Consider the following 23,345-nt stretch of genomic DNA (forward strand, 5'->3'; position numbering starts at 1 on the left):
CTGGTACATAGAACATAGAAAAGTACAGCACAGAACAGGGCCTTTGGCCTACGATGTTGTGCCGAGGATTAATCCTCATGTAAAATAAAATAACTTAACCTACGCACCCTTCAATTCATGTGCATGACCAGCAGTCGCTTAAATGTCCCAAATGACCCTGCTTCCACCATCACTGCTGGCAATTCAATCCATGCATTCACAACTCTCTGTGTAAAGACAGTACAATTACAACACTTAGAAAACATTTGGACAGATACATGAATAAGAAAAGTTTAGAGGATTTTGGGCCAAATGCAGGCAAATGGGGCTAGTTCAGTTTAGGAAACCTGGTCAACATGAATGAGTTGGGCCGAATGGCCTGTTTCCATGCTGTATACCTCTGTGACACTAAGTGAAGGCATGATAGCTAAGTTTGCAGACAACACGAAGATAGATAGGAAGAATGTGTTGAGGGCATAAATAGTTTGGAGAAGGAATAGATACTTTGAATGCATGGCAGATGGAGTATAACATGGGAAAATGTGAAGTTGTTCACTTTGTCAGGAAAAAAATGCTATTTCTTAAACAGAGAACAACTGCAGAAATCTGAGGGGTAGAAGGATGTAGGTGTCTCAATGGATGAGTGACTAAATTTAATCAGAGAATCCCAACAGTCTGGAAGCAGGCCATTCAGTCCATTGGGTCCACACCAACCCTCTGAAGAGCAGCCCACCTTGTAACCCTGTATTCCCCATGGCAAACCCACCTAGCCTACACATACTTGGACACTACGGGCAATTTAGCATGGCCAATTCACCTGACCTGCACATCTTTGGACTGTGAGAGGAAACTGGAGCACCCGGAGGAAACCCACGCAGACACTGGGAGAACGTGCAAACTCCACACAGACAGTTACCTTTTAATTTGACAAGAATTGAACATAAAAGTAAGAATGTTATGCTTCAGTTATACAGGGCATTGTTAAAAACACATCTCAAATAACGTGTGCAATTTTGTTCCCTTTATCTAAGGAGGGATGTAAATATATTGGAGGCAGATTGACACCTGAAACGAGGAATACTTGGACAGGCTGATCTTGTTTCCACTCGAGTTTAGAAGGGGGAGGGATGATTTGATTGAGTGTATCAGATCCTGACTGATCTTGACAAGGTGAATGTGTGACAGAGTCCAGAATAACGGGGCACTGTATTACAATCGTGAAGAAGGGCTCATGCCCGAAACGTCAATTCTCCTGCTCCTTGGATGCTGCCTGACCTGCTGCGCTTTTCCAGCAACACATTCCAGCTCTGATCTCCAGCAGTCCTCACTTTCTCCACTGTATTACAATAAGGGTCAGCCTTTTAGGACTGAAACGAGGAGAATTCTTTTCTGAGTGTTGTGCAACTTTGGAATTCTGTCTCACGAAGTGGTGGAGACAGGATCATTGAATATTTTAAAGGGGGAGGTAGGTAGATTCCTTTTTAATCTGGGGAATCAAAAGTCATCGGGGGGGTAGGTGAGAACGTGAAATTTGAAACAGAGCAGCTAAGATCTTAAAGAATGGCAGAGCAGATTTGAAAGGCTGCATGTCTTCTGCTCTCACGCTCATTACCTCTGCAGAGATGTGAAGGGGGGAGTTTGTGGATGAGGTCAGGGAGGGATTTGAAACCAGGATAAGAATTTTCAAGAGATGCAAGCTGGGTCAGGTTCTGCATGCTGATCTACACTGTGATAGGTGAACAGAAGTTTGGTGTATAGGTGACAGAGTTTTAGATGAGTTCAGATTTATGAAGAGCATTTAACTTCCACATTTGCCAAAAAGTAGAGCCAGATATGACTTAGATTTTGGTTAATGTGTACATTTGTTCACGGGATATAGACATCGCTGGCCAGACCAGAATTTAATGTCAATCCCTTGAGAAGTTGTTGGTGAGTTGATCCAGGATGTTCATTCAGTTCCAGTGATATATTTCCAAGTCAGGATGGTATGAGGCTGGGAGGGGAACTAGCAAGTTAGTCATATTCCCCTGTATCTGCCCTTGGACCTCTGGAGGGTAAGGGTCAATGATTTGGAAAGTTCTGTTAAAGGAGCTGTGGTAAGTTGCTGCAGTGCATCTTGCAGATGGTATACACTCCTGTCACTCATTGAAGGACAGAGAGACTCAGTGGGCTGAATGGCCTAATTCTGTTACATTGTAAGCTCTTATTTGGGAAAGAGAGCAAAGGGCCATCCAGGAGACAGGACATGTTCAACCTTTGCTTGTGTCCCACTGTTTTATTAACTGAGTGTGAGCATGTTGTTAAAACCCAATTGTTGTTTCTTGTATTTAACATTTCCTTTTCTGCCCTGCAGATCCTATCCTAATGAGTTGGGTCCCAAACACTGGACCCACACCAGATTTGAATACATAATGAAGCTGAAGCAAGCTGCCCTGAAATCAGCAAGGAAACAGTGGGCCGATTACATCTTGGTGAGTGGAACTGACAATCCTTTCTTGACAAAGGATAAAGGGTCTCTCTCAAAGGAACAAATGAATCTGGATGTAGGTTTGCTCGCTGAGCTGGAAGGTTCATTTCCAGATGTTTCATCACCATACTAGGTAATATTTTCAATGGGCCTCCAGGCAAAGCCTCCAGGCCCACTGAAGATATTACCTAGTAGGGTGACGAAACGTCTGGAAATGAACCTTCCAGCTCAGCGAGCAATCCTACATCCAGAACCTCAACCTGAACTACAAATCTTCTCAAAACTCGCTAAGAACAAATGAATTTTCCAATGACTTCATTGTCCCATGCGTGGCACCTCATTGGAACTTACAAAATTCTTAAAAGGTTAGGCAAGGTTGATGGAGCAAGGAAGATCCCCCTCCCCTTTTGGGAGGGACACAGAAGACACTGTCTCAGAATAAGAGGCAGGCAATTTTGGAGTGATTCGAAAAGTAATGTTTCCATGCAGAGAGTCATGAATCTGTGAAATTTTCTAATCCTGGAGGCATGTAAGGTTCAGATATTGAGTATGTTCAAGCTAGAGGTCGATAAATTTCTATTGTTAATGACATTAAGGGTCAGTGTGGGAGAAAAATGTTGAGGTAGATGATCAGCCACAATCTAGGACCTGGATAAAGGGGCTGAGTGGTTTATTGCTCACAAGTTCCTATATTCCATAGTTCAGAGTGTGGTGCTGAAAAAGTACAGCAGGTCAGGCAGCATCTGAGGAGCAGGAGGTTCGACGTTTCAGGCATAAGCCCTTCATTAGGAATCCTATGAAGGGCTCATGCCCGAAACATCGACTCTGCTGCTCCTCGAACCTGTTGTTCTTTTCCAGCACCTCACTCTCGACTCTGATCTCCAGCATCTGCAGTCCTCACTCCCTCCTATATTCCATGAACATCTCCCATCTCAGTGTTTAATGTTAGAGTGAAAAGGTGTAACCTTTATGAAGGAGCTGGTGGTATAGAAATTTCATGCTGTGCTTCAAGTGATGAATTGCGTTTTGAAAGGCTAACACTCCCAGTCTGTGAGGGAACATGACAGCTGTTGTTTAAAACAATCTTGGCCGATTCATTCATAATAAAAAAGGAAAGTGCTCGAGAAACTCAGCAGGTCTGGCAGCATTTGTGTAGAGAGAAACAGAGTTAATGGTTCGAATCTGACATGACTTCTTCAGAATTTTCCTTTGCATGTTTTTCATGTTGATTAAGGGAGGAATGTCGAGCAGACCCCTGGAAAGGCTCTGTACCCTTGAAACCATTAAAATAGGTGGACACACCTTCAGGTGAACCCTTTATCCCAGCAGCACCCCAGGGTTATATCCATCCCAAATCAGTTGATGATGTATGGAACTAGACACTAACTTTCATAACCTGCAGAATGCAACACGAAGTATTTGAGCTGCCTTCCCATCAAACCAGTGTCCCATCAAATTCTCTTTCTTTATTTTTAATCAGCACACCTCCATAGCAGGTGGGACTTGAACTCAGGCCTTCGAGCGCAGAGGTAGGGACACTACCACTGTGCCACAAGAACCTGTTTGTTGTATTCTTTTGGAATTACTTAAATACACCACTAAACCAAATTAAAGGGTGATAGGGTGTTAAATGCATGTAGTGTTTCTATTTTTTATAAATCCGAAGTCATAGAGTCACAGAGATGTACAGCACGGAAACAGCCCCTTCGGTCCAACCTGTCCATGCTGACCAGATATCCCAACCCAATCTAGTCCCAATTGCCAGCATTTAACCCAGACCCCTCTAAACCCTTCCGATTCATATAGATGCCTTTTAAATGTTGCAATTGTACCAGCTGCACCACCTCATTCCATACACGCACCACCCTCTATGTGAAAAAGTTGCCCCTTAAATCCCTTTTAAATCTTTCCCTTCTCACATAAAACCTATACCCTCTAGTTTTGGACTCCCCAACCCTGGGAAAATACCTGAGCAATTCACCCTATCCATGCCCCTTATGATTTTGTAAACCTCTATAAAGTCATCCCTTAGCTTCCGATGCTCAAGTCAAAACAGCCCCAGCCTATTCAGCCTCCCCTATAGCTAAAAGCCTTCAACTCTGAGCAACATCTTTGTAAATCCACCTTTGTTATTCCACCTATCCATTCCCCCCTCCCCCCTGACCTATCACCTTCATCCCCACCCCACTCACCTATTGTACTCTATGCTACTTTCTCCCCACCCCCACCCTCCTCTCATTTACCTCTCCACCCTTCAGGCACTCTGCCTGTATTCCTGATGAAGGGCTTTTGTCCAAAACATCGATTTTACTGCACCTCAGATGCTGCCTGAACTGCTGTACTTTTCCAGCACCACTCTAATCCAGAATCTGGTTTCCAGCATCTGCAGTCATTGTTTTTACCTAAATCCATTCTGAACCCTTTCTAGTTTAACAACATCTTTTGTACAGTCGGGAGGCTAGAATTGAATGCAGTATTCCAAAAGTGGTCTAACTAATGTCCTATACAGCCGCAACATGACCTCCCAACTCCTGTACTCAATACTTTAACCAATAAAGGAAAGCATACCAAACGCCTTCTTCACTATCCTATCTAACTGCAACTCCACATTCAAGGAGCAATGAACCTGCACTCCAAGGTCTCTTTGTTCGGCAATACTCCCCAGCATCTTACCATTAAGTGCGTAAGTCCTGCCCTGCATTGCTTTTCCAAAATGCAACACCTCACATTTATCTAAATTGCCTTCCATTTGCCACTCCAGTTTTGGACTGGAGGCCCATGACCAGTGATGTTCCACAGCGATTGGTGCTGAGTCCACTGTTGTATGTCATTTATATAAATTATTTGGGTGAATATATAAGAGGCGTGGTTAGTAAGTTTGTGGATGTCACCAAGATTGGTAGTACAGTGGACAGTGAAGAAGGTTATCTAAGATTACAAAGAGATCTTGATCAATTGGGACCATATGCTGAAGAGTGGCAGATGGAGTTTAATTTAGATAAATGTGAGCTATTGCAGTTTGGAACAACAAACAAGGGCAGGACTTGTACAGTTAATGGTGAGGCCCTGGATAATGTTGTAAAACATAGGGACCTAGGGGTTCAGGTACGTAATTCTTTGAAATTTGTGACATACATAGATAGGGTGGTTAAGAAGTTGTTTAGCAGGCTTGCCTTCATTGCTCAGACCTTTGAGAACAGGAGTTGAGAAGTCATGTTGAGGTTGTACAGGACATTGGTGAGGCTTCTTCTGCAATACTGTGTGCAGATCTGGTCTCCCTGTCATAGGAAGAATATTATTATATTGCTGGGAATGGAGGGTTTGAGTTATAAAAATAAGCTAGAGAGGCCTGGACTTTTTTCACCGTGGTGTAGGAGGTTGAGGGGTGACCTTATAGAAGATTATAAAATCCTGAGAGGCATGGATAAGGTGAATAGCAAGGTCTTTTCCCGAAGGTGGGGGACTTCAAAACTAGGGGACATATTTTTAAGGTGGGAGGAGAAAAATTTTAAAATTAAGGGCAACTTGTTTATACAGAGAATGGTTGGTGTGTGGAATGAACTGCCGGAGGAAGTGGTGGATGCAGATACAGTTAGAACACTTAAAAGACTTTTGGCTAGAGGCTTTGGATCAGGGTGGCTCAGTGGTTAGTATTGCTACCCATAGCTCCAGGGACCTGGGTTCAATTCCACCCTTGAGCAACTGCGTGGAGTTTGCATATTCACCCCATATCTGTATGGGTATCCTCCCACTGTCCAAAGATGTGCCGGTTAGGTGGATTGGCCATGGGAAATGCAGGGATGGGGTGGGTCTGGGTGAGATATTCTTCAAAGGCTGAATGGCCTGCTTCCACAGCTTAGGGATTCTATGGTTCTAAGTACATGAATAGGAAAAGTTTGAAGTGATATGGGCCAAATACGAACAAGTGGGTCTATTTTAGTTTGAGAATATGGAGTAGTTGGATTGAAGGGTCTGGTTCCATGCTGTGTGACTCTCATTTCTTATATTTATTTGATTAATGAAAATTTAGCTACTATAATCCCCGGAATAAGAAGCATTTTCTTTGCATCAATTTTTTTCATGCTGCATTACTTCTTACTGCACTGCACTTGGAACAGTACTGAGCGGGATTGGCCCTGAAACCCATCAGATCAACACTGCCAATAATTCTCATTCACTGTAAAAACCAGCACCACAACTTTGGTTCAACTGGACAACTAGTTAATCAAATTGATCCAAATAAAGCAGCCCCTTAAAGTGATACAACCACTAAATATTAAATCTCAAAGGAAACATAATAATTTGGACTAAAACATGGTAAAGGAGATGCTACATTCCTGCATGTGAGATGACCACTGGTTGTAGAAGGCCTGAGGCCTGAGGCCTGTCAGCGAACGCTGCTCGCTCTCTCTGTAAGGACACCTCAGGACAGAGGTAACCGTGAAAGAGAGGTGGGCAGTGGGGAATGATGAGCCCCCTCCACAGCCTGCTGTATGGACTCGTTAATGCAGTCCCGCCAGTCCCATTGGCCAGGCCCTTGGGGAGATCCACTGATCTGCCTGGCTACCCAAAGGTCAGGAGACTGGAGCTAAAGTGCAAACAAAATGTAAGTAGGCCCCTCAAGTAAATAATATGGGACCCTCTTGTAGTGCAGTGGTAGTGTCCCTACTCCTGGACTGAGAGATCCAGATTCAAGTCCCACCTGCTCCAGTGTTATGTGTCATAACATCTCTGAACAGGTTGATTAGAAAATAGATTTAAAACCAGAAGCTATGGCCTTATGCATCCCATATCATCACAGCTCGTGGGCTCCTCAAGGCTGTAACAAAAGCCTGTGAGTTCATGAACGTTCTAGGCCTCTGCTTGTAAGAGACTGTCACACACAGAAAGAAGGAAAATGTGCAAACTCCACAGAGACAGCCAAGGCTGGAATTGAACTCAGGTCCCTCGCGTTGTGAGGCAGCAGTGCAAACCACTGAGCCCCACCCCACTGAAGCTGACGGATGGGATGTCAATGAAACAGGCCACCTTGCCCTGAATGGTGTCAAGCTCCTTGTGTCTTACTGGAGCTGCACTCATTTAGGCAAATGAAGAGTTTTCTAGCACATTCCTGGCTGAGATGAGAACAAAAAAATCAGAGTGTTGTGAATGTTTGGAATTCTCTACCCCAGAAGACTGTGCATACTATTTCAATTAACCAAGTGAAACTAAGTCAAACCAAATTAAAAGGTGAGAGCTCCTTAACAGGGCAATGTAACAAAGAGAATGAGTTTCTTGCTCTCTTCTCTATTAAGATTACTACAGTGGTTAGCACTGCTGCCTCATCGTGCCAGGGGTCCGGGTCCTCTACATTAAAGATTACTATTCCCTTTGTATTTTTTTGTGACACCATGCACTCGAATCTCGCTCTCCCCCCAATCTTCCCCTCTGTTCGTCTGGCTCCTGTCTGCCTTTCCTGACAATTTAAAACCTGTGTCTTTTCCACCTCCCCCTTCACTTCCTAGGAAGAATCATACTGGGCATGAAGTGTTAAATGTTTCTCTCTAAACAGATGATGCCTGAACTCCTGAGGTTCTCCAGCAATTTTAACTCTTATCTCCGGCATCCACAGCATTTTGCTTGTGTTCAAGCTTTAGGCCTTCCTTTATGAATCAAAAAAGAATGAATTGGCTTTTATATGTGTAGTTCAGGGGATCGATAGATACAGCTTGCTGAAATGGAGTACTTACGTAAGAAAAATGAACCTAAAAAGCTAATGTAACATTAGCTTTTATTCATAGAGAGCTGGAATATAAAAGGGAAGGAAAGTTTACCACAATTTACCGTATCACCAATTTTCATTTTATCTGCAAACTTACAGATTTTGATTTCTGCCATTTTGTCCCTTGAAGTAGTGACCTCAATGCAGCAACGCGTATGTAATCTCCCATATCATAGAAAACTGGGCGTGGATATTGTGATATTGAAGAATCCAACAAACATTTATTGCAATGTTCTCATATGTTTAAACGTTACATTCCTCAGGCACACAAGTGTCTGGGCTAATATTAAGCTATTAGCTTACAACAGAGGTGCATGCTTCTTATACTGTGTCATGCTGCATGTGATCTGAGGTAAGATGGAGTATGAGTTCTTAGAGTCATAGAGATGTACAGCATGGAAACAGACCCTTCGGTCCAACCCGTCCATGTCTACCATATATCCCAACCCAATCTAGTCCCACCTGGTAGCACCCGGCCCATATCCCTCCAAACCCTTTCGATTCAAATACCCATCCAAATGCCTCTTAAATGTTGCAATTGTACCAGCCTCCACTACTTCCTCTGGCAGCTCATTCCATACATGTACCACCCTCTGCGTGAAAAAGTTGCCCCTTAGGTCCCTTTATATCTTTCCCCTCTCACCCTAAACCTATGCCCTCTAGTTCTGGAATCCCCAACCCCAGGGAAAAGACTTTGCCTATTTACCCTATCCATGCCCTTCATAATTTTGTAAACCTCTATAAGGTCACTCCTCAGCCTCCGATGCTCCAGGGAAAACAGCCTCAGCCTGTTCAGCCCCCTATAGCTCAAATCCTTCAACCCTGGTAACATCCTTGTAAATCTTTTCTGAACCCTTTCAAGTTTCACAACATCTTTCCGATAGGAAAGAGACCAGAATTGTATGCAATATTCCAACAGTGGCCTAACCAATGTCCTGTACAGCCTCAACATAACCTCCCAACTCCTGTACTCAATCCTCTGACCAATAAAGGAAAGCATACCAAACACCTTCTTCACTATCCTATCTACCTGCGACTCCACTTTCAAGGAGCTATGAACATGCACTTCAAGGTCTCTTTGTTCAGCAACACTCCCTAGGACCTTACCATTAAATGTATAAGTCTTGCTAAGATTTGCTTTCCCAAAATGCAGCACCCTGCATTTATCTGAATTAAACTCCATCTGCCACTTCTCAGCCCATTGGCCCATCTAGTCAAGATCCTATTGTAATCTGAGGTAACCCTCTTCGCTGTCCACTACACCTCCAACTTTGGTGTCATCTGCAAACTTACTAACTGTACCTCTTATGTTCACATCCAAATCATTTATAAAAATGACAAAAAGTAGAAGTCCCAGCACCGATCCTTGTGGCATTCCACTGGTCACAGGCCTCCAGTCTGAAAAACAACCCTCCACCACCACCCTCTGTCTTCTACGTTTAAGCCAGTTCTGTATCCAAATGGCTAGTTCTCCCTGTATTCCATGAGACCTAACCTTGCTAATCAGTCTCCCATGGGGAACCTTGTTGAACACCTTACTGATGTCCATATAGATCACATCTACTGCTCTGCCCTCATCAATCTTCTTTGTTACTTCTCAAAAAAACTCAATTAAGTTTGTGAGACATGGTTTCCCATGCACTTCATTTCTTCAAGGTTACATCTTCTGATAACAGCATGATATAATTAAAGATGTAATGATGTGGGACGTAACACAACATGTTCAAGCCCCATTCTCAAATCTTATTGGATAATGTCGGCTAAAACATCAGTGCATTATGCATTATCAACACCACCACAACCTGCAAATTTCCCTCACCTCTCTAATCCTCTCACCTTTCTGTCCTGGAACTAAATCACCATTCCTTACAGTTACTGAGTCAAATCATGGAACCCTCCCACCCTCCCTGACTGCACTGTGGTTGACCCTTCATTAGATGGCATGCATGGTTCTGGAAGATGACTTACCACCACCTACTCAAGGGCAATTAAGGATGGACAATAAATTGGAACACTTAAATCCCATGAATGCATCAAGAAACAGACATAGTTAGTCATAAAAATGATGTAGTGTCTAAATATCATACAACCTCTCTCAAACAGCAAACACACTGCTGCTGTTACTGTTCCTCCTTAAAATACAACACAATCTCCATGTGCCAGTAACAACAAGCATTGATTTTCCACTCAGTGTAATTTTGAACAGATTACTAACATGCAGACCACAAAAATCAAGTTTAACATTTGTTGCTATCAATGAGCATCAAGAGCAATGAAGGGCTAAGGTGTACTTGGCAATAAATTAATCGACTCCAAATCACTCCTGCCCATGAGCCCCAGAAATTGGTTTACATTTTCCAAGTTGAGAAACATCTACACATCTACATTATTGGCTACTGGCTCCCTTCTGACAGATGTTGGACTGCTCCTGTTTCAATTTGGCCATGTCGAGTATATTTAGATGCAAGCAAGAGCCAAGTTCCACAATCCTCTTGTGTTTTGGCCATGAGAAGCCGTCAAGAATCCAAGGACTTTCAGGCTGAAAATCAAACAACTCCTGAGCACACAGTACACCACATCAGTCAGTACAATGCAAGTGATGACAAGCCATAGACGCCACGCAGTGCAGAAAGAAGCCATTTGGCCCATCAAATCTGCACCAACCCTCTGAAGAGCATCCCACCCCATCCCTGTAAGCCCATGTTTACCATAGTTAACCCACTGAGCTTGCACATCCCTGAACACAATGAAACAATTTAGCATGGCCAGTCCACCTCACCTGCACGTTTACAAATGTATGAGACCTTGAGACTGCAGTTCCAATGAGACTGCTTTTCTGCCTCACGTTGGGTCCCTTTGCTGAACTTTGTTGGTCAGGTCCAAGTAGACTTTTTTTTTCCATTACTTGAGGAGTTAGACATCAACAACGCCAGGTTATAGTCCAACAGGTCTATTTGGAAGCACTAGCTTTTGGAGCACTGCTCCTTCATCAGGTGGTTGTGGACAATAAGATTGTAAGCACCCCAATCCAACACCAGCATCTCCAAATCTTGAGGAGTTAGGGAATAGATCATTTCTTTGCAGCACCACCATCTTCAAATATTAATCACGAGCGAAATGTTTAGTACATGCAATACCTGATCTAAATTATTCCATCAAATATCCAGATATTGCAATGTATATGCAGCACAGAAACAGGCCATTCAGCGCCCAATGCATGCTGGTCCTTATACAAACATATGAATTAGGAGGAGTAAGCCAGTCGGCCTCTTGTTTGACACGATCATGGCCTATCTGATTACCTCTGATAACTTTTCAACCCTTGCTACTTGAGAATTTATCTCCCTCAGTCTTAAAAACATTTGAAGATTCTTACCTCCACCCCTAATCTCACCAACATACCCTTCTCTTCCTTTTTCTCTGAAGTACATAGCTCTCTTCCCTTTGCTTTGAGTTAAATATATCTCAGTTGAGTTTTGCACAGGTTAAAGGTAGAGAAAAGACCCTCCTTCTTTGCTTCTTCACTCCATTCCAGATCTGGTGGTACTTGTTGAGTAAAGCAATCCCACCACGGTTCCATCACCATACCCAGCAGAACCTTCCATGAAGTCAACAAGAAAGGAGGGACCAGGAGTCTGGCATGTCCTACCTATCGACAGCTCACCAGTCAGATGGGATTGTACTTCCCTACAACACACCAGATTGGTTGCTTGGAGTCACTGGCTATGCTGATTTACAGGCTCCACAGCCAAGGATTGCTGGCGTTCTGCTCAGTGAACCTCAGGAACCACCCCCCCGCCCCCAACATCATGGACCCCAGTGCTTTGCAGCTTGTGCACCCCATCTCTCGGAGGCTGGAGCCAGGTACCATTTAGGGTTCAGGTTTCCACTGCTGTTGACACTCTTTGAAACAGTGTTGAATCTTTGGGAGGACTGTGCTCCCTTTTATCTATGTGGTTTGATGCTGCATTATGAGTCTGGGTTTGTGGCAGACTGGTCAAGAAGACGGCAGAGTCAAGAAGTGTCATCAGGCTCGGACTTCAAATTAACACCATTTATTACACATTAATATTGGATGCAGTTACATGGTAACCTTAGATATATCAGGCTCTAATTTTTAATGACATTATATAAAGACTTAGCTTATATCTCCATCCCTTCATATCCATGCTGTTGTATTTATTTGTATGGAGGGGTTGATTTATAAGCAAAGGCTACACAGATTGAGACCCTAGTTTAGGAGATTGAGAACTGATCTCATTGAGACAGCTGGGATTTTTAAAGGGTGTGACAGGAAGGAGGGACCAGGAATCTGGCATGTCCTACCTATCGACAGCTCGCCAGTCAAATGGGATTATACTTCCCTACAACACACCAGATTGGCTGCTTGGAGTCACTGGCCATGCTGATTTACAGGGTAAATGCTGAGAGGGTGTTTTCCCCCCAGGTCTGGCCCTAGTCTAGGACCAGAGGGCACGGTCTCAGAGAAAAGGGGCGCCAATTTAAGGCTGGGATGAGGAGGAATTTCTTCTCTCAGAGGGTGAGTCTTTGGAACTCTTGGCGACAGAGAGCCACGGGGCCGTGTCCTTGTGTATATTTAAGGCTGAGACAGACAGATAGATTCTTGATCAGTAGAGGAATCAAAAATCATGGACAAAGAGCAGGAACGTGGACATGAGTATTGATTGGATCAGTCATGATGCTACTGAATGGTGAAGCAGAACTGAACATCCCCCTCCTTTTCCTATTTCTTATGGTCTGGTCTGGTGCCGAGATTGAGACTAGATTATTGCAAACTTCTTTCACGCTGGTCAATTTATACTCAGTGATGGGCAGTGCCGTGACATCATCACCAAGTTGCTCCAGGGTCCTGATGACCTTTCACAACAAACTCTGGCGAATATATTGGGTAAAATAATACGTTGCTGATCAAAGCAGGAGAGAAGGAACAGTTGTTCCTGTTACAGGTGCAAATATGTTATGAAGTTTAAGTAGCAGCAATTACTTTTGGAGTTGTACTTGAGTTCGGTTTGAATATTCTTTACTCGTTTGTTCTTTGACACAGAGCTGGCCACGTTCACTATCTGGGATGTTGCCTAGGGTCCAGTGGGTATGAAGCTGACTGCTAAGTAGAGTTAATTAGATAATTGACTTTCTTCGTTCACTGGAGATCTGTGGCACCAGTAATGTGATACACAGCACAAAAACAGCCCGTCATCAACACCATACCAAACAAAGAGAATGCTAAAGAAACTCAGCAGGTCTGGCAGCACCTGTGGAGAGAGAAAGTGAGTTTTTCATTTCAATTCTGGTATGATTCTTCTTCAGATTCTGAAAGATAGTCATATTGGACTTGAAAGTTTTACTCTGCTTCTCTCCTCACAGACACTGTCAGACCTGCTGAGTTTCTCCAGCATTCTCTCTGTTTCAAATTTCCAGGAACTGCTGTATTTTACTTTTCAACAACACCAGAAGGCAGGCACTAGCTGATGAACATTTTAAGTGCCAAACTTCAAGGAATTGTACAAAAGGAAAAAACTTTCATTATTTCATGTAGAAACCTGGGATTTACCAAATCCTCTCAGACTGACCTTGGAATATAGGAAATGGGAGCAAGACAGAGAAGACCAAACAGCCCATTCACCATTCTATCTCAAAGCTATTTCTCTGCCTTATCTTCACTTTACTACTTTAATCCTTTAGTATCCAAAAAAAAAGCATTCTTATTTACAGCAATGTTGTGCTCTAAAATGGAGAGGCAGTTCAGATATAAATCTGTCTTGGTCACTGAATAATGCATTTGCAGAACTTAATTGAACAGCCTTGCCTCTGGTATTAGAGCCACGTGAAATCTGCTGGTTTTCAAGATTAAATTGCCCTGCAGCCATTCCAAGCACTCGTCATTGGGACCAGAAAGTTACTCTTCGCCCCTCATTTATTAGCTGTTTGTCTGAGTCAGTCCCAATGAGTGAGGAAGCAATTCAAATGCTCACTCATTAAAATAAACCAGTTCTAATAAACATCTAAGGAGCAATTGGAAAACCACTTAAATCAGATCACCATCATTTGTATAATGAGCTGGAAATGAGATTAGGATCTGCAGCCAAAATGAGCTCTGACTATGATTTAAACCTTGATTCTCGGAATGCTTGAGCTGAATTCCCTTATGAGTTTTTGTTGTCTCTTATCAACACAATAAAAGTTGTGTGCATACATCAGAGCTGTGGCACACTTTGAGCCAATTCTCAAAAGGGTGGCCAGAAGCTAATCACATTCCCTTCAGCTATCTCTGCCATTCTGATTCATACTTGGCAGAACTGCTGGTCTCAACGGGCAGTGCCCAGTGTGGCACTGAAAGACACACATACACACACACACCAGGATGATGGTTAGGACTGTTCAGTGGTTAGCACTGCTGCCTCACAGCACCAGGGACCTGGGTTCAATTCCAGCCTCAGGCGACTGTCTGTGTGGAGTTTGCATCTTCTCCCCGTGTCTGCGTGGGTTTCCTCCGGGCGCTCCGGTTTCCTCCCGCAGTCCAAAGATGTTCAGGTCGGGTGGATTGGTCATGCAAAATTGCCCCGTAGTGTCCAGAGATGTGCATGTTAGGTGGGTTAACCTTGGGAAATGCAGGGTTACAGGGATAGCATGGGTGGGCTAGGTCTGGGTGGGAAGCTCTTTGAAGGGCCGGTGCACATTCAATGGGCCTAATGGCCTCTTTCTGCACTATAGGGATTCAGTGATTCTATGGCCAAGTTGAATTGCTTGTTTCTGCCTGGAATTGGCCTCAGCCATTCTTGGGATATTTGCCTTGGATACCCCTACCACATGCCAACCTGACGTCATGTTCAACTTGAACTTTAAGCAGTTCTCTTTTCTTCCCTTCTCCCTTTGCCTCTTCTGTTCACCTCCACATGTTTCTCAATGTGATGCACGCACGATATAAATACAAGTTGTTACTCGTCCTTGGCTGCTCAGCCCGGCTCCATTTCAGAGTAGAGGGCATTCTGTGACACAGACTGTACTATTCTCCTCTCTCGTCAGTTTGCTCACCAGGAGCTGGTCTTCCTCCTGCTCCACACATTCCCGAATCCTCCAGTGGTGCAATCAACAGCCTTTAAGTATTTCCTGTTGGATGCCTGTTCACTGGTGAACAAGACTTTTGCCACCTACGACTTCATTTGTGTGACTGCATTGAAGTCCGGCTTTAATTAAATCTTAGTAGGTCTCCTGTGAACACTTCATCTGGTGCCCTGCCTCCTACCTCTCCTTTAACTCCTGGACTGAGTTTCTCACAGATTTTCTCTTGTTTTTCCCACCACTGTGGCTGCACAAACCAGACTTCCTCCTCACTGACATCACCCTCATTATAATAGAGTTACATAAGAGAGTGGAATCAAACTTTCAGTATTTAGTTCTTTATTCTTTGGAGTAATTCAAGGCATATGGGCATTGCTGACGAGACCAGCATTTACTGTCCATCCCTAATTGCCCTGGACAAGGTAGAGACACTCTGCCTTCTTGAACTGATATAGTCGTTGTGTTGTAGGGTTACCCACAAAGCTGTTCAGGAGGGAGTTCAGGATTTTGAGCCAGTCACACTGAACAAAACAGCGATATATTTCCAAGTCAGGATGGTGAGGATTTGGGGGATGGGATCTTGGAAGTGGTGTTGCCATTTATCTGCTACCCTTGTGTCTCCAGTTGGAAGAAGCCACGGATTTTGAACCTCCTGTCGGAGAATCCTTGCTAGTTATTCCAGTGCATCTACTGGATGCTACAGAGCGTCAGAGGTGGACGGAGTGGATGCTTGTGGATGTGGTGCCAATCAAGTGGGGGCTGCTTTGTCCCTGGATGGTGTCAAGCTTCTTGAGTGTTGTTGGGGCTACACCCATCCAGGCAAGTGGGGAGTATTCCACCACACTCTTTACTTGGGCCTTGGAGATAGTGGGCTGGCTTTGGAGAGTCAGGAGATGAGTTACTGCAGGATTCCTAGACTCTGATCTGCTTTTGTAACCTCAGTATTTAGATAAACAGTGTTTATGTACAATTATGTGTAATTATTACACACGTGGAAGATGGCAATTGAGAAGATGAGGAATAGAAAGGGAGGACATCGTCATAGAAATGAGACATTCGCTACGCAAATTCAAGTCCAATCTTCCTGAGATTTTAAAATATTTGACATGTGGAGCTCAATTTGTAAAACCCTTCCATTCTCCAGACACTCCAGTGCTTCAACCCATTGCAGCATCTGACTCGAGATGACCTGAAACACTGAGCTCAAATTCCCTGGTGCTGAAGAGATGGAGTTGGAGGGTATTGTTTTTGGGTGGGGTGTGGTAGTGGCTGGGGAATTAGGGGACAGCCCCCTGAGACATTCTCACGTCAGGGAGTCTCAGTCTTGCTCGGGAGCAGGCTGGGTAGAAGTCAGTCATCTGCTTCTTGAAGACAGATACTCAGTGTGAAGAAGGACCAGTTTAAGGGGTCATTTGTTTGCCCGTGCACAGATATTGTACCAACACTGGAGAGGCTGTCAGCTTCATTGATGTGGCCTCCTGCAAATAACTTCAAGCGGGGACGATGTGGAACCATCCTCAATTGCCTGCAGAAAAATGATCAGTTAAGCAAGCCTGAGGCTAGTCAGCTTATGGGGCCTGAGACGTCACCCTCTTCACATGATTAGTGATGCACGTTGCCATGGCATTTTGACCCCGTGACCTCAGGGCAGGCAGCTGAGGATAGCTCAATATTGAGGAGCCCTCTTGTTCCCCTACATGCCTGCCTTGGCAGTGCCCATTGCCCCCAATGAATCATGGTCTGGCATCAGTACTGTGGTTGATCCTGGAGCTTCGGAGACCACTCCCTGGAAAGTGAACACGTTAATGAAATGGGTGGTCTCCGCACTCCAAAATTAGAACCCCAAAACTCTTTGGAAAACCATTTTCATTATTATTTTAAAATTATTCACTGGTGGGACATATGTGTCATTGGCTGGCCGTGATTTATTGCCCATCTCTAGCTCCCCTTTAGCCAATTGGCTGGCCAGGCCATTTCAGAATCCTGATGAAAGGTTCCGACCTGAAACGTCAATTCCTCTGCCGCTGCCTGACTTGCTGTGCTTTCCCCAGCTCCACTCTGACTCTCTAGTCCTCACTCTCTCCATTTCAGAGGGCAGTCAAGAGTCAACCACATTGCTGTGGGTCTGGAGTCACATGTAGGCTAGACCAGCTGAGGATGGCAGATTCCCTTCCCTGAGGGACATTAGTGAGTTAATGTAGATTTTGCGGTTGGTAATGGGTTTCACGGTCATCAGTAGATTTTTAATTCCACCATCTGCCATGGCAGGATTTGAACCCAGAGCCCCAGAACATTAGCTGGCTCTCTGGATTAACAATCTAATGATAATATCACTAGGCCATTGCCTTCCCCAGGCCTACAGCTGTGTTTCTCTCGTCACAGATGCTACTGAACACTTTCAGCATTATCTGCTTTCACTTCGGCATCTTTGGAACCTGAATTCTGTTTTTTTTTTTAACTTTGCTTTCAGTACGCAGACACGGATAACATTCTCACAAATGACCAGACGCTGAAAAACTTGATGGCGGAGAATAAAACTGTCATAGCTCCACTGTTGGCATCTCAGACTGCGTACTCGAATTTCTGGTGTGGGATCACTCCTCAGGTAAACGGGATTCTGTTCACACATCCTTCCCAGTGACAGGGAAATGTTATCCTGACTTGGGTGCCATGGTTTGTTGTGTCTGGTTGGGACAGGAGCTATGGTTTCAATGGCAGGGGATGAGGGGTGGTTGGGGGGGTGGGGTTGGGGGTTGGCAGGGTGGGGCAGGGGATCGGGGGGGGGGTGCAGGGAATGGTGTTGAAATTCGTTCGATGATTTTCTCTGCCATTCAGTGCAACTGTAGCAGAGGGTCTTACGAAATCCCCCGGGAAAATGGCACAGCGGGTCTGAGACTCAACACCTGAGGGACCGGGCTTGAAATTAGAGTGTCGTGTCTTCCTTTTCTTGGTATGAAGTAGGCCAAGGGCCCAGAATAGTACGGGTCGTGCAAGGGAATGCTCTGCGCTGGAAATGCATTGTCCATCCTTTTGGCAAGGAATTCTTCATAGGTGCCAGAACATACGTTGCGTGTGTAAAGGCAGAGGCCATCACATGTATATGATCTCCTTTGGTCATTTCAACTGCCTGCTGCACGTCCGGTCAGCCTGACAAAGCAGCGAAGAACTTGAGAGAGATGGGAAAAGTCAAGCTTAAATTGTGTCACCACCTTGTGCAGGGGGACCGGTGAGAATATTGGTCCAGGATGCATTGTATGTTTGTGGGCTGTATTCGTCACGTCCCCCTGCCCTCCTGGTCACTCCCCAGCTTCTTCAGTGAACCTTGGCCAGGGGCTGATTTTGCTGCCCCTTCGAAGGATGCCTCAGAGGGGCTGGGGGGTTGGGGAGCACACAAGCCCGGGTAGTTCAGGCCCGGAGAGCGTGCCCCCGCTCCAGGGCCACGTGCTGATTCTATCCCAGTCCTAAGTCTAGGCCTTGTTGTTTCCAGCTTCCATCCTTGTTTTTCAGGAAGCAGGATTGTCTTTGATTTTTTTATATTGACCCTGTGATTCTTCAGCACTTTGTCCCCAGGCTGAGGTAATGGACAGGCAACCTAGCACTTTCTGTTAACAATAGGCCATCCACATTCCCCCCTCCATCCACGGAACAATCTGGAACTCTCAGGACTTTGAGGCATTGGAGTGCTTTACCGAGGTTCTGCTGTCATTTGGATGACATGATGTACCAAAACCAAAATACAAAAACAAAAAAAGAAACTTAAAGCTGTTCATGTCTTTTCTCTTCACTCCCCATCATCCTCCCCACCCTTTATTCCCATCTCCCTTTGCAGCCCTCCCTCATCCTTCATTTCCCACCCCATTTCCCCTTCCATTCTAACCTTTCCTTCCCCAGCCTCCCTCCACGTCCCTACTTTTTCCACCCTCCTGCTACCTTGTCATATTCCCTCCCCATCCCTCCCTAAACACCCATTCTCCTTGCTCTTTGCTCCCTCTCTCCTCTACTCCATCTTTCCTCCCTTTTCCCCACCTTCCCTCCATCCCTACTCTCTATCCCTACCTCCTCCTCCACCATCTCTCCCTCTCTACCCCCCTCCTTTCAATCCCTCTCTCATCCCTCCTCTCCCTCAACCCCACCCTACCCTTCTTCTCCTTCACCCTTCCTATGCCTCCTCCCCCTCACTCCCCATCATTCGCCTACCCCTCCTCCCCATAGCCCTCAGCCTTCACCACCTCTTCCCCCCACCCTCTCACTCCACCCCTCAGCCCCCACCCCTTCAGCCTCTCCTCCCCTCACCGAACCCTCAGCTCCCACCCCTTCAGCCCCTCCTCCCCTCACCCACCGCTCAGCATCCACCCCTTCACCCCTTCCCCTCACCCACCCCTCAGCCCCCACCCCTTCAGCCCCTCCAACCCTCCGCCCTTTAGTTCTCTCCCCCCACCCTCTTGCCCCAACCCCTCCTCCACTCTTGCCTCCTCCACCATTCCTCTGCCCTCTCCTTTCCTCCGTCCCTCCCTAACCTCCCCTCTCCATATCCCCTACAGAACCCCATCCTCGTCCTCATCCCTCCCGCCTCCATTTTGACAAATCCCAATATGGCGGTTGATGTTAACGGTCTCCCCGGGACTGCGGCCTTGCGCTGACTTCCTGTTTTTTTTTCTCTGTTTCGCTCGAGGGTTATTACCGCAGGACGACCGAGTATTTCCCCACGAGACACCGGCAGCGGTTGGGCTGCTTCCCGGTTCCAATGGTGCACTCGACCGTGCTGGTGGACCTGCAGAAGGAGGCCTCACGGGACCTGGCGTTTTTCCCGCCACACCCAGAGTTCTCCTGGTCCTTCGATGACATCATTGTGTTTGCTTTCTCGTGTCGTGCCGCAGGTAGTCAGCGTCGTGTGTGCTCAGAACGGACTATGGGAGGAAACCCACACAGACACTGGGAGAATGTGCAAACTCTACACAGTCAGTCTCCCGAGGGTGGAATCGAACCTGGTGATGTGAGGCAGCAGTGCTAACCACTGAGCCACTGTGCCGCCCCATTGCTTCGCTGTGTGAAAGGGAGGAAAGGAAAGAAAAATTCCCTTTACAACCTAATGACACACAAACTGGGCTGTATGCCTTTAATTAGCTAGAGTGAATAATGATATCAAGTTGGACTTTATCTGCAACACCTCAACCCCAAGTGTAGATATATATATACACATTCTCCACTCCAACTCAACTAATTCTATAAATGGACAGCACTTGAGAAATTGTTGTTGTTTCTGACTCTGACCTGGCAACCACCTTTCACAGCAAGCAAGCAGGTTTCTACAATAAAATCAAGAGACTTGAAAATCCAAGGGTAATCGAAGGATTTTTTTTTCAGTTTCTTGTGAAAGGGTCATGATACCCCACAGCACCAGGGACCCAGGTACAATTCTAGCCTCGGGTGAGTGTGGAGTTTGCACATTCTCCCCGTGTCTGTGTGGGTTTCCTCCAGATGTTCTGGTTTCCTCCCACAATCCAAAGATGTGCAGGTCAGGTGAATTGGCCATGCTAAATTGCCCGTCGTGTTCAGGGATATGTAAGGTTAGGTGTATTAGTCAGGGGTACAGTAATAGAGTAGGAGAATGGATCTGGGTAGAATACTCTTCAGAGGGTCAGTGTAGATTTGTTGGGCCAGATGTTTGTTTCCACACTGTAGGGAGTCTATGAAAGTCTCAGCAGGTCTGGCAGCATCTGTAGAGAGAGAAAGCAGAGTTAATGTTTCAGGTTCAGTAACCCTTCTTTAGAATGCTTCCTTGAGTCGCTGGTAAAGGAACGTTAACTCTGCTTTCTGTCTTTGCTGATGCTGTCAGACCTGCTAAGTTTCTCCAGCAATTTCTGTTTGCGTTTCTGAACTGCTTTCCCTTAAGTATATCCCCATTCACTCTGTAGCTGTTGACATTGTGTTGGTCTATGTCCAGCACACAGGAAAGACCACTGTCTAAAGTCTTTCCATGAAAGTATAATGAGGGGCCATTCCATTATCAGACCCTCTCATTGCCTCAGTGTATGTAAGTAACGGCCTGCATGAGTAAGAAATACCTTTGGTTTATGCAACAGTAAGAAATGTCAATTATTGGTTTTCTTGATATGCAAAGATTGCTTTAGTAGCTGTGAATGCAAATAATGATTTTCCATTAATAAATTATAATTTTGTAATTAAAAATAGCTACAGCACATAGGCTGCTCACCACCACCTTCTCCTGGGGTGACCTGGGACAGCCATCAAATGGACACACTCACTGATGCCCAAGGTCTATGTAAACACTGACCTTTGTTTCTTCTGCCTACCTCTGCTCCCAGTTTGCTCTTTCTCACCACTATACCCCACTAAGATTGCTCCCCATCCAATATTCTGCATCCCAATAAAACCTACTCCTTAAACTCGTCACATCTCCATAAATATCCTCTTCACTTCACTCATTGATGGCTGTTTACTCAGGGATGATGGTTGACCTGACACTCTTAGCTTCCCTCCTTCACCTTTCCATCTCTCTCTCTCTCTTTCTATCTCTTTCTCTTTCTCATTCCTTTTCAAAGTATCTTACAGTGCAGAAAGAGGTCGTTGGCCCATTCTGCTTGCATTGCCTGTTCGATAGAGTCCCCACCCCAGGGCTTTCTACTCAAAATGTGTTAAAGTAGTCCCCTTCCAGGACATGGCTAATTTCCCTTTGAAGTTTCCCATGGAATCAGATCAGTGCGTTCCAACCTTTAATCACCTTCTTGCGCTCCTTTTAACACTTTGGTCACGTGTTCTGCCATCCCTGACTCGGTGCCAATCCTTTTCAGATAACACTTCTGTGAGACGCTATATAAATGCGACGTGTGGCTCTGGGATCCTGTGGCTCCACTCTCTGGGAATGCAGGGGCAGGCTGTTCAGCCCATCCAGCCTGCTCTGCCAGTTTGCAGAGTGGCAGATGTCTCACAGCGCAGACGGAAGGCATTCGGCCTGTAGTGCCAGCACTGGCTCTTGAAATGAGCCTCAGTACCTAGTGCCAGTCTCCTGCTTTTTGCCCCATACCCTTTCATGTAATATTTGCCCAAATAATCGCCCAGTGCCCTCTTCAGTGAATCAACTGAACTTGTCTCCACCACACTTCCAGGTGGCATGTGCCAACCTATTTGGAGAGATGGTGCAAATGGTGTCCTGGCCTAATGCTTCCGTGATTCTGTGAACTAGGATTGGATCAACAATGCCCACATCCCGCACAAAAACAAAATCAAAATATTTGTATTTTATTTTAAATCCCACTGACAGCACGGATAGTTGAACAGTCAGCTGCCGAGCCAAGGGGAATATTAAGGATGGGAATTGGTTTAATGAGAGACCGCAGACTGATGCAGGAGTGGGCTGGAATCTACACGAGGTTATGGGATCAGGCAGCAGGAAGGAGTTGTTTGAGAGGCCCGGTCAAGTGTTGATCACCTCACTTGTCGCTGTTTTGTTTCCTCAGAGGTTCAGATGTACGTGTGCAACAAAGAGAGATACGGATTCCTCAACGTTCCCGCCAAGCCCGAAAGCACTTTGGAAGATGACCGCCTGAACTTCGTGCATATTATGTTGGATGCCATGAGTAAGCCCAGCCTTGAGTGCGCAGTATTTTCTGACCAGTCAGACACAGTGAGACAGTTACAGTAGGGAAGAGAAAGATACAAGATCCGTGCATCCACACAGCTAACAGCATTAAGGCTTCGTATCCTGGTGTGGGATGTTGCCCTGTCACTAGTCTGGGCATTAACGTAGTCAAGAGCACTAGGTTACTCTCATTTTCCTGCAGCAGTAGGAGCACTTTACTGCAAGTTTTACCTGCGGTTAGTCTCCTCAATGAGAGGTTGGAGGGGTTTCAGTAAGTACATTGGACTGAATGGTCTTTTCTCATTTGATACTTTCTTATACTCCGAAAATAGGGGGAAGATCATAAACAAGTCCAAATAAAACCATTACAACATTTCAAAAAAGGTTTGTATGTTTAAAACCCTCACTGCCTTATCAGTTAATCCGAAAGTACAATTTTCATTCAAAAGGGCTCTGTA

General features: G+C 45.3%; 1 protein-coding gene across 2 annotated transcripts in view; it reads left to right on the top strand.

Moving 5' to 3' along the window:
- cercam (cerebral endothelial cell adhesion molecule) overlaps nt 1–23,345 on the top strand; it is a 192,559-nt gene that overhangs the window by 32,423 nt on the left and 136,791 nt on the right. For both annotated transcript variants that reach the window (XM_043720437.2, XM_043720436.2), the window contains exons 3-6: nt 2,333–2,450; nt 17,758–17,892; nt 19,960–20,164; nt 22,766–22,885. In XM_043720437.2, coding sequence (XP_043576372.2) covers nt 2,333–2,450; nt 17,758–17,892; nt 19,960–20,164; nt 22,766–22,885 — 578 coding nt within the window. The remainder of the gene's footprint in view (nt 1–2,332; nt 2,451–17,757; nt 17,893–19,959; nt 20,165–22,765; nt 22,886–23,345) is intronic.

This window comes from Chiloscyllium plagiosum, unplaced genomic scaffold, assembly GCF_037043375.1.
Source record: "Chiloscyllium plagiosum isolate Xiang-an unplaced genomic scaffold, Cpla_swu_hap1 HiC_scaffold_21, whole genome shotgun sequence".
Lineage (NCBI taxonomy): Eukaryota > Metazoa > Chordata > Chondrichthyes > Orectolobiformes > Hemiscylliidae > Chiloscyllium > Chiloscyllium plagiosum.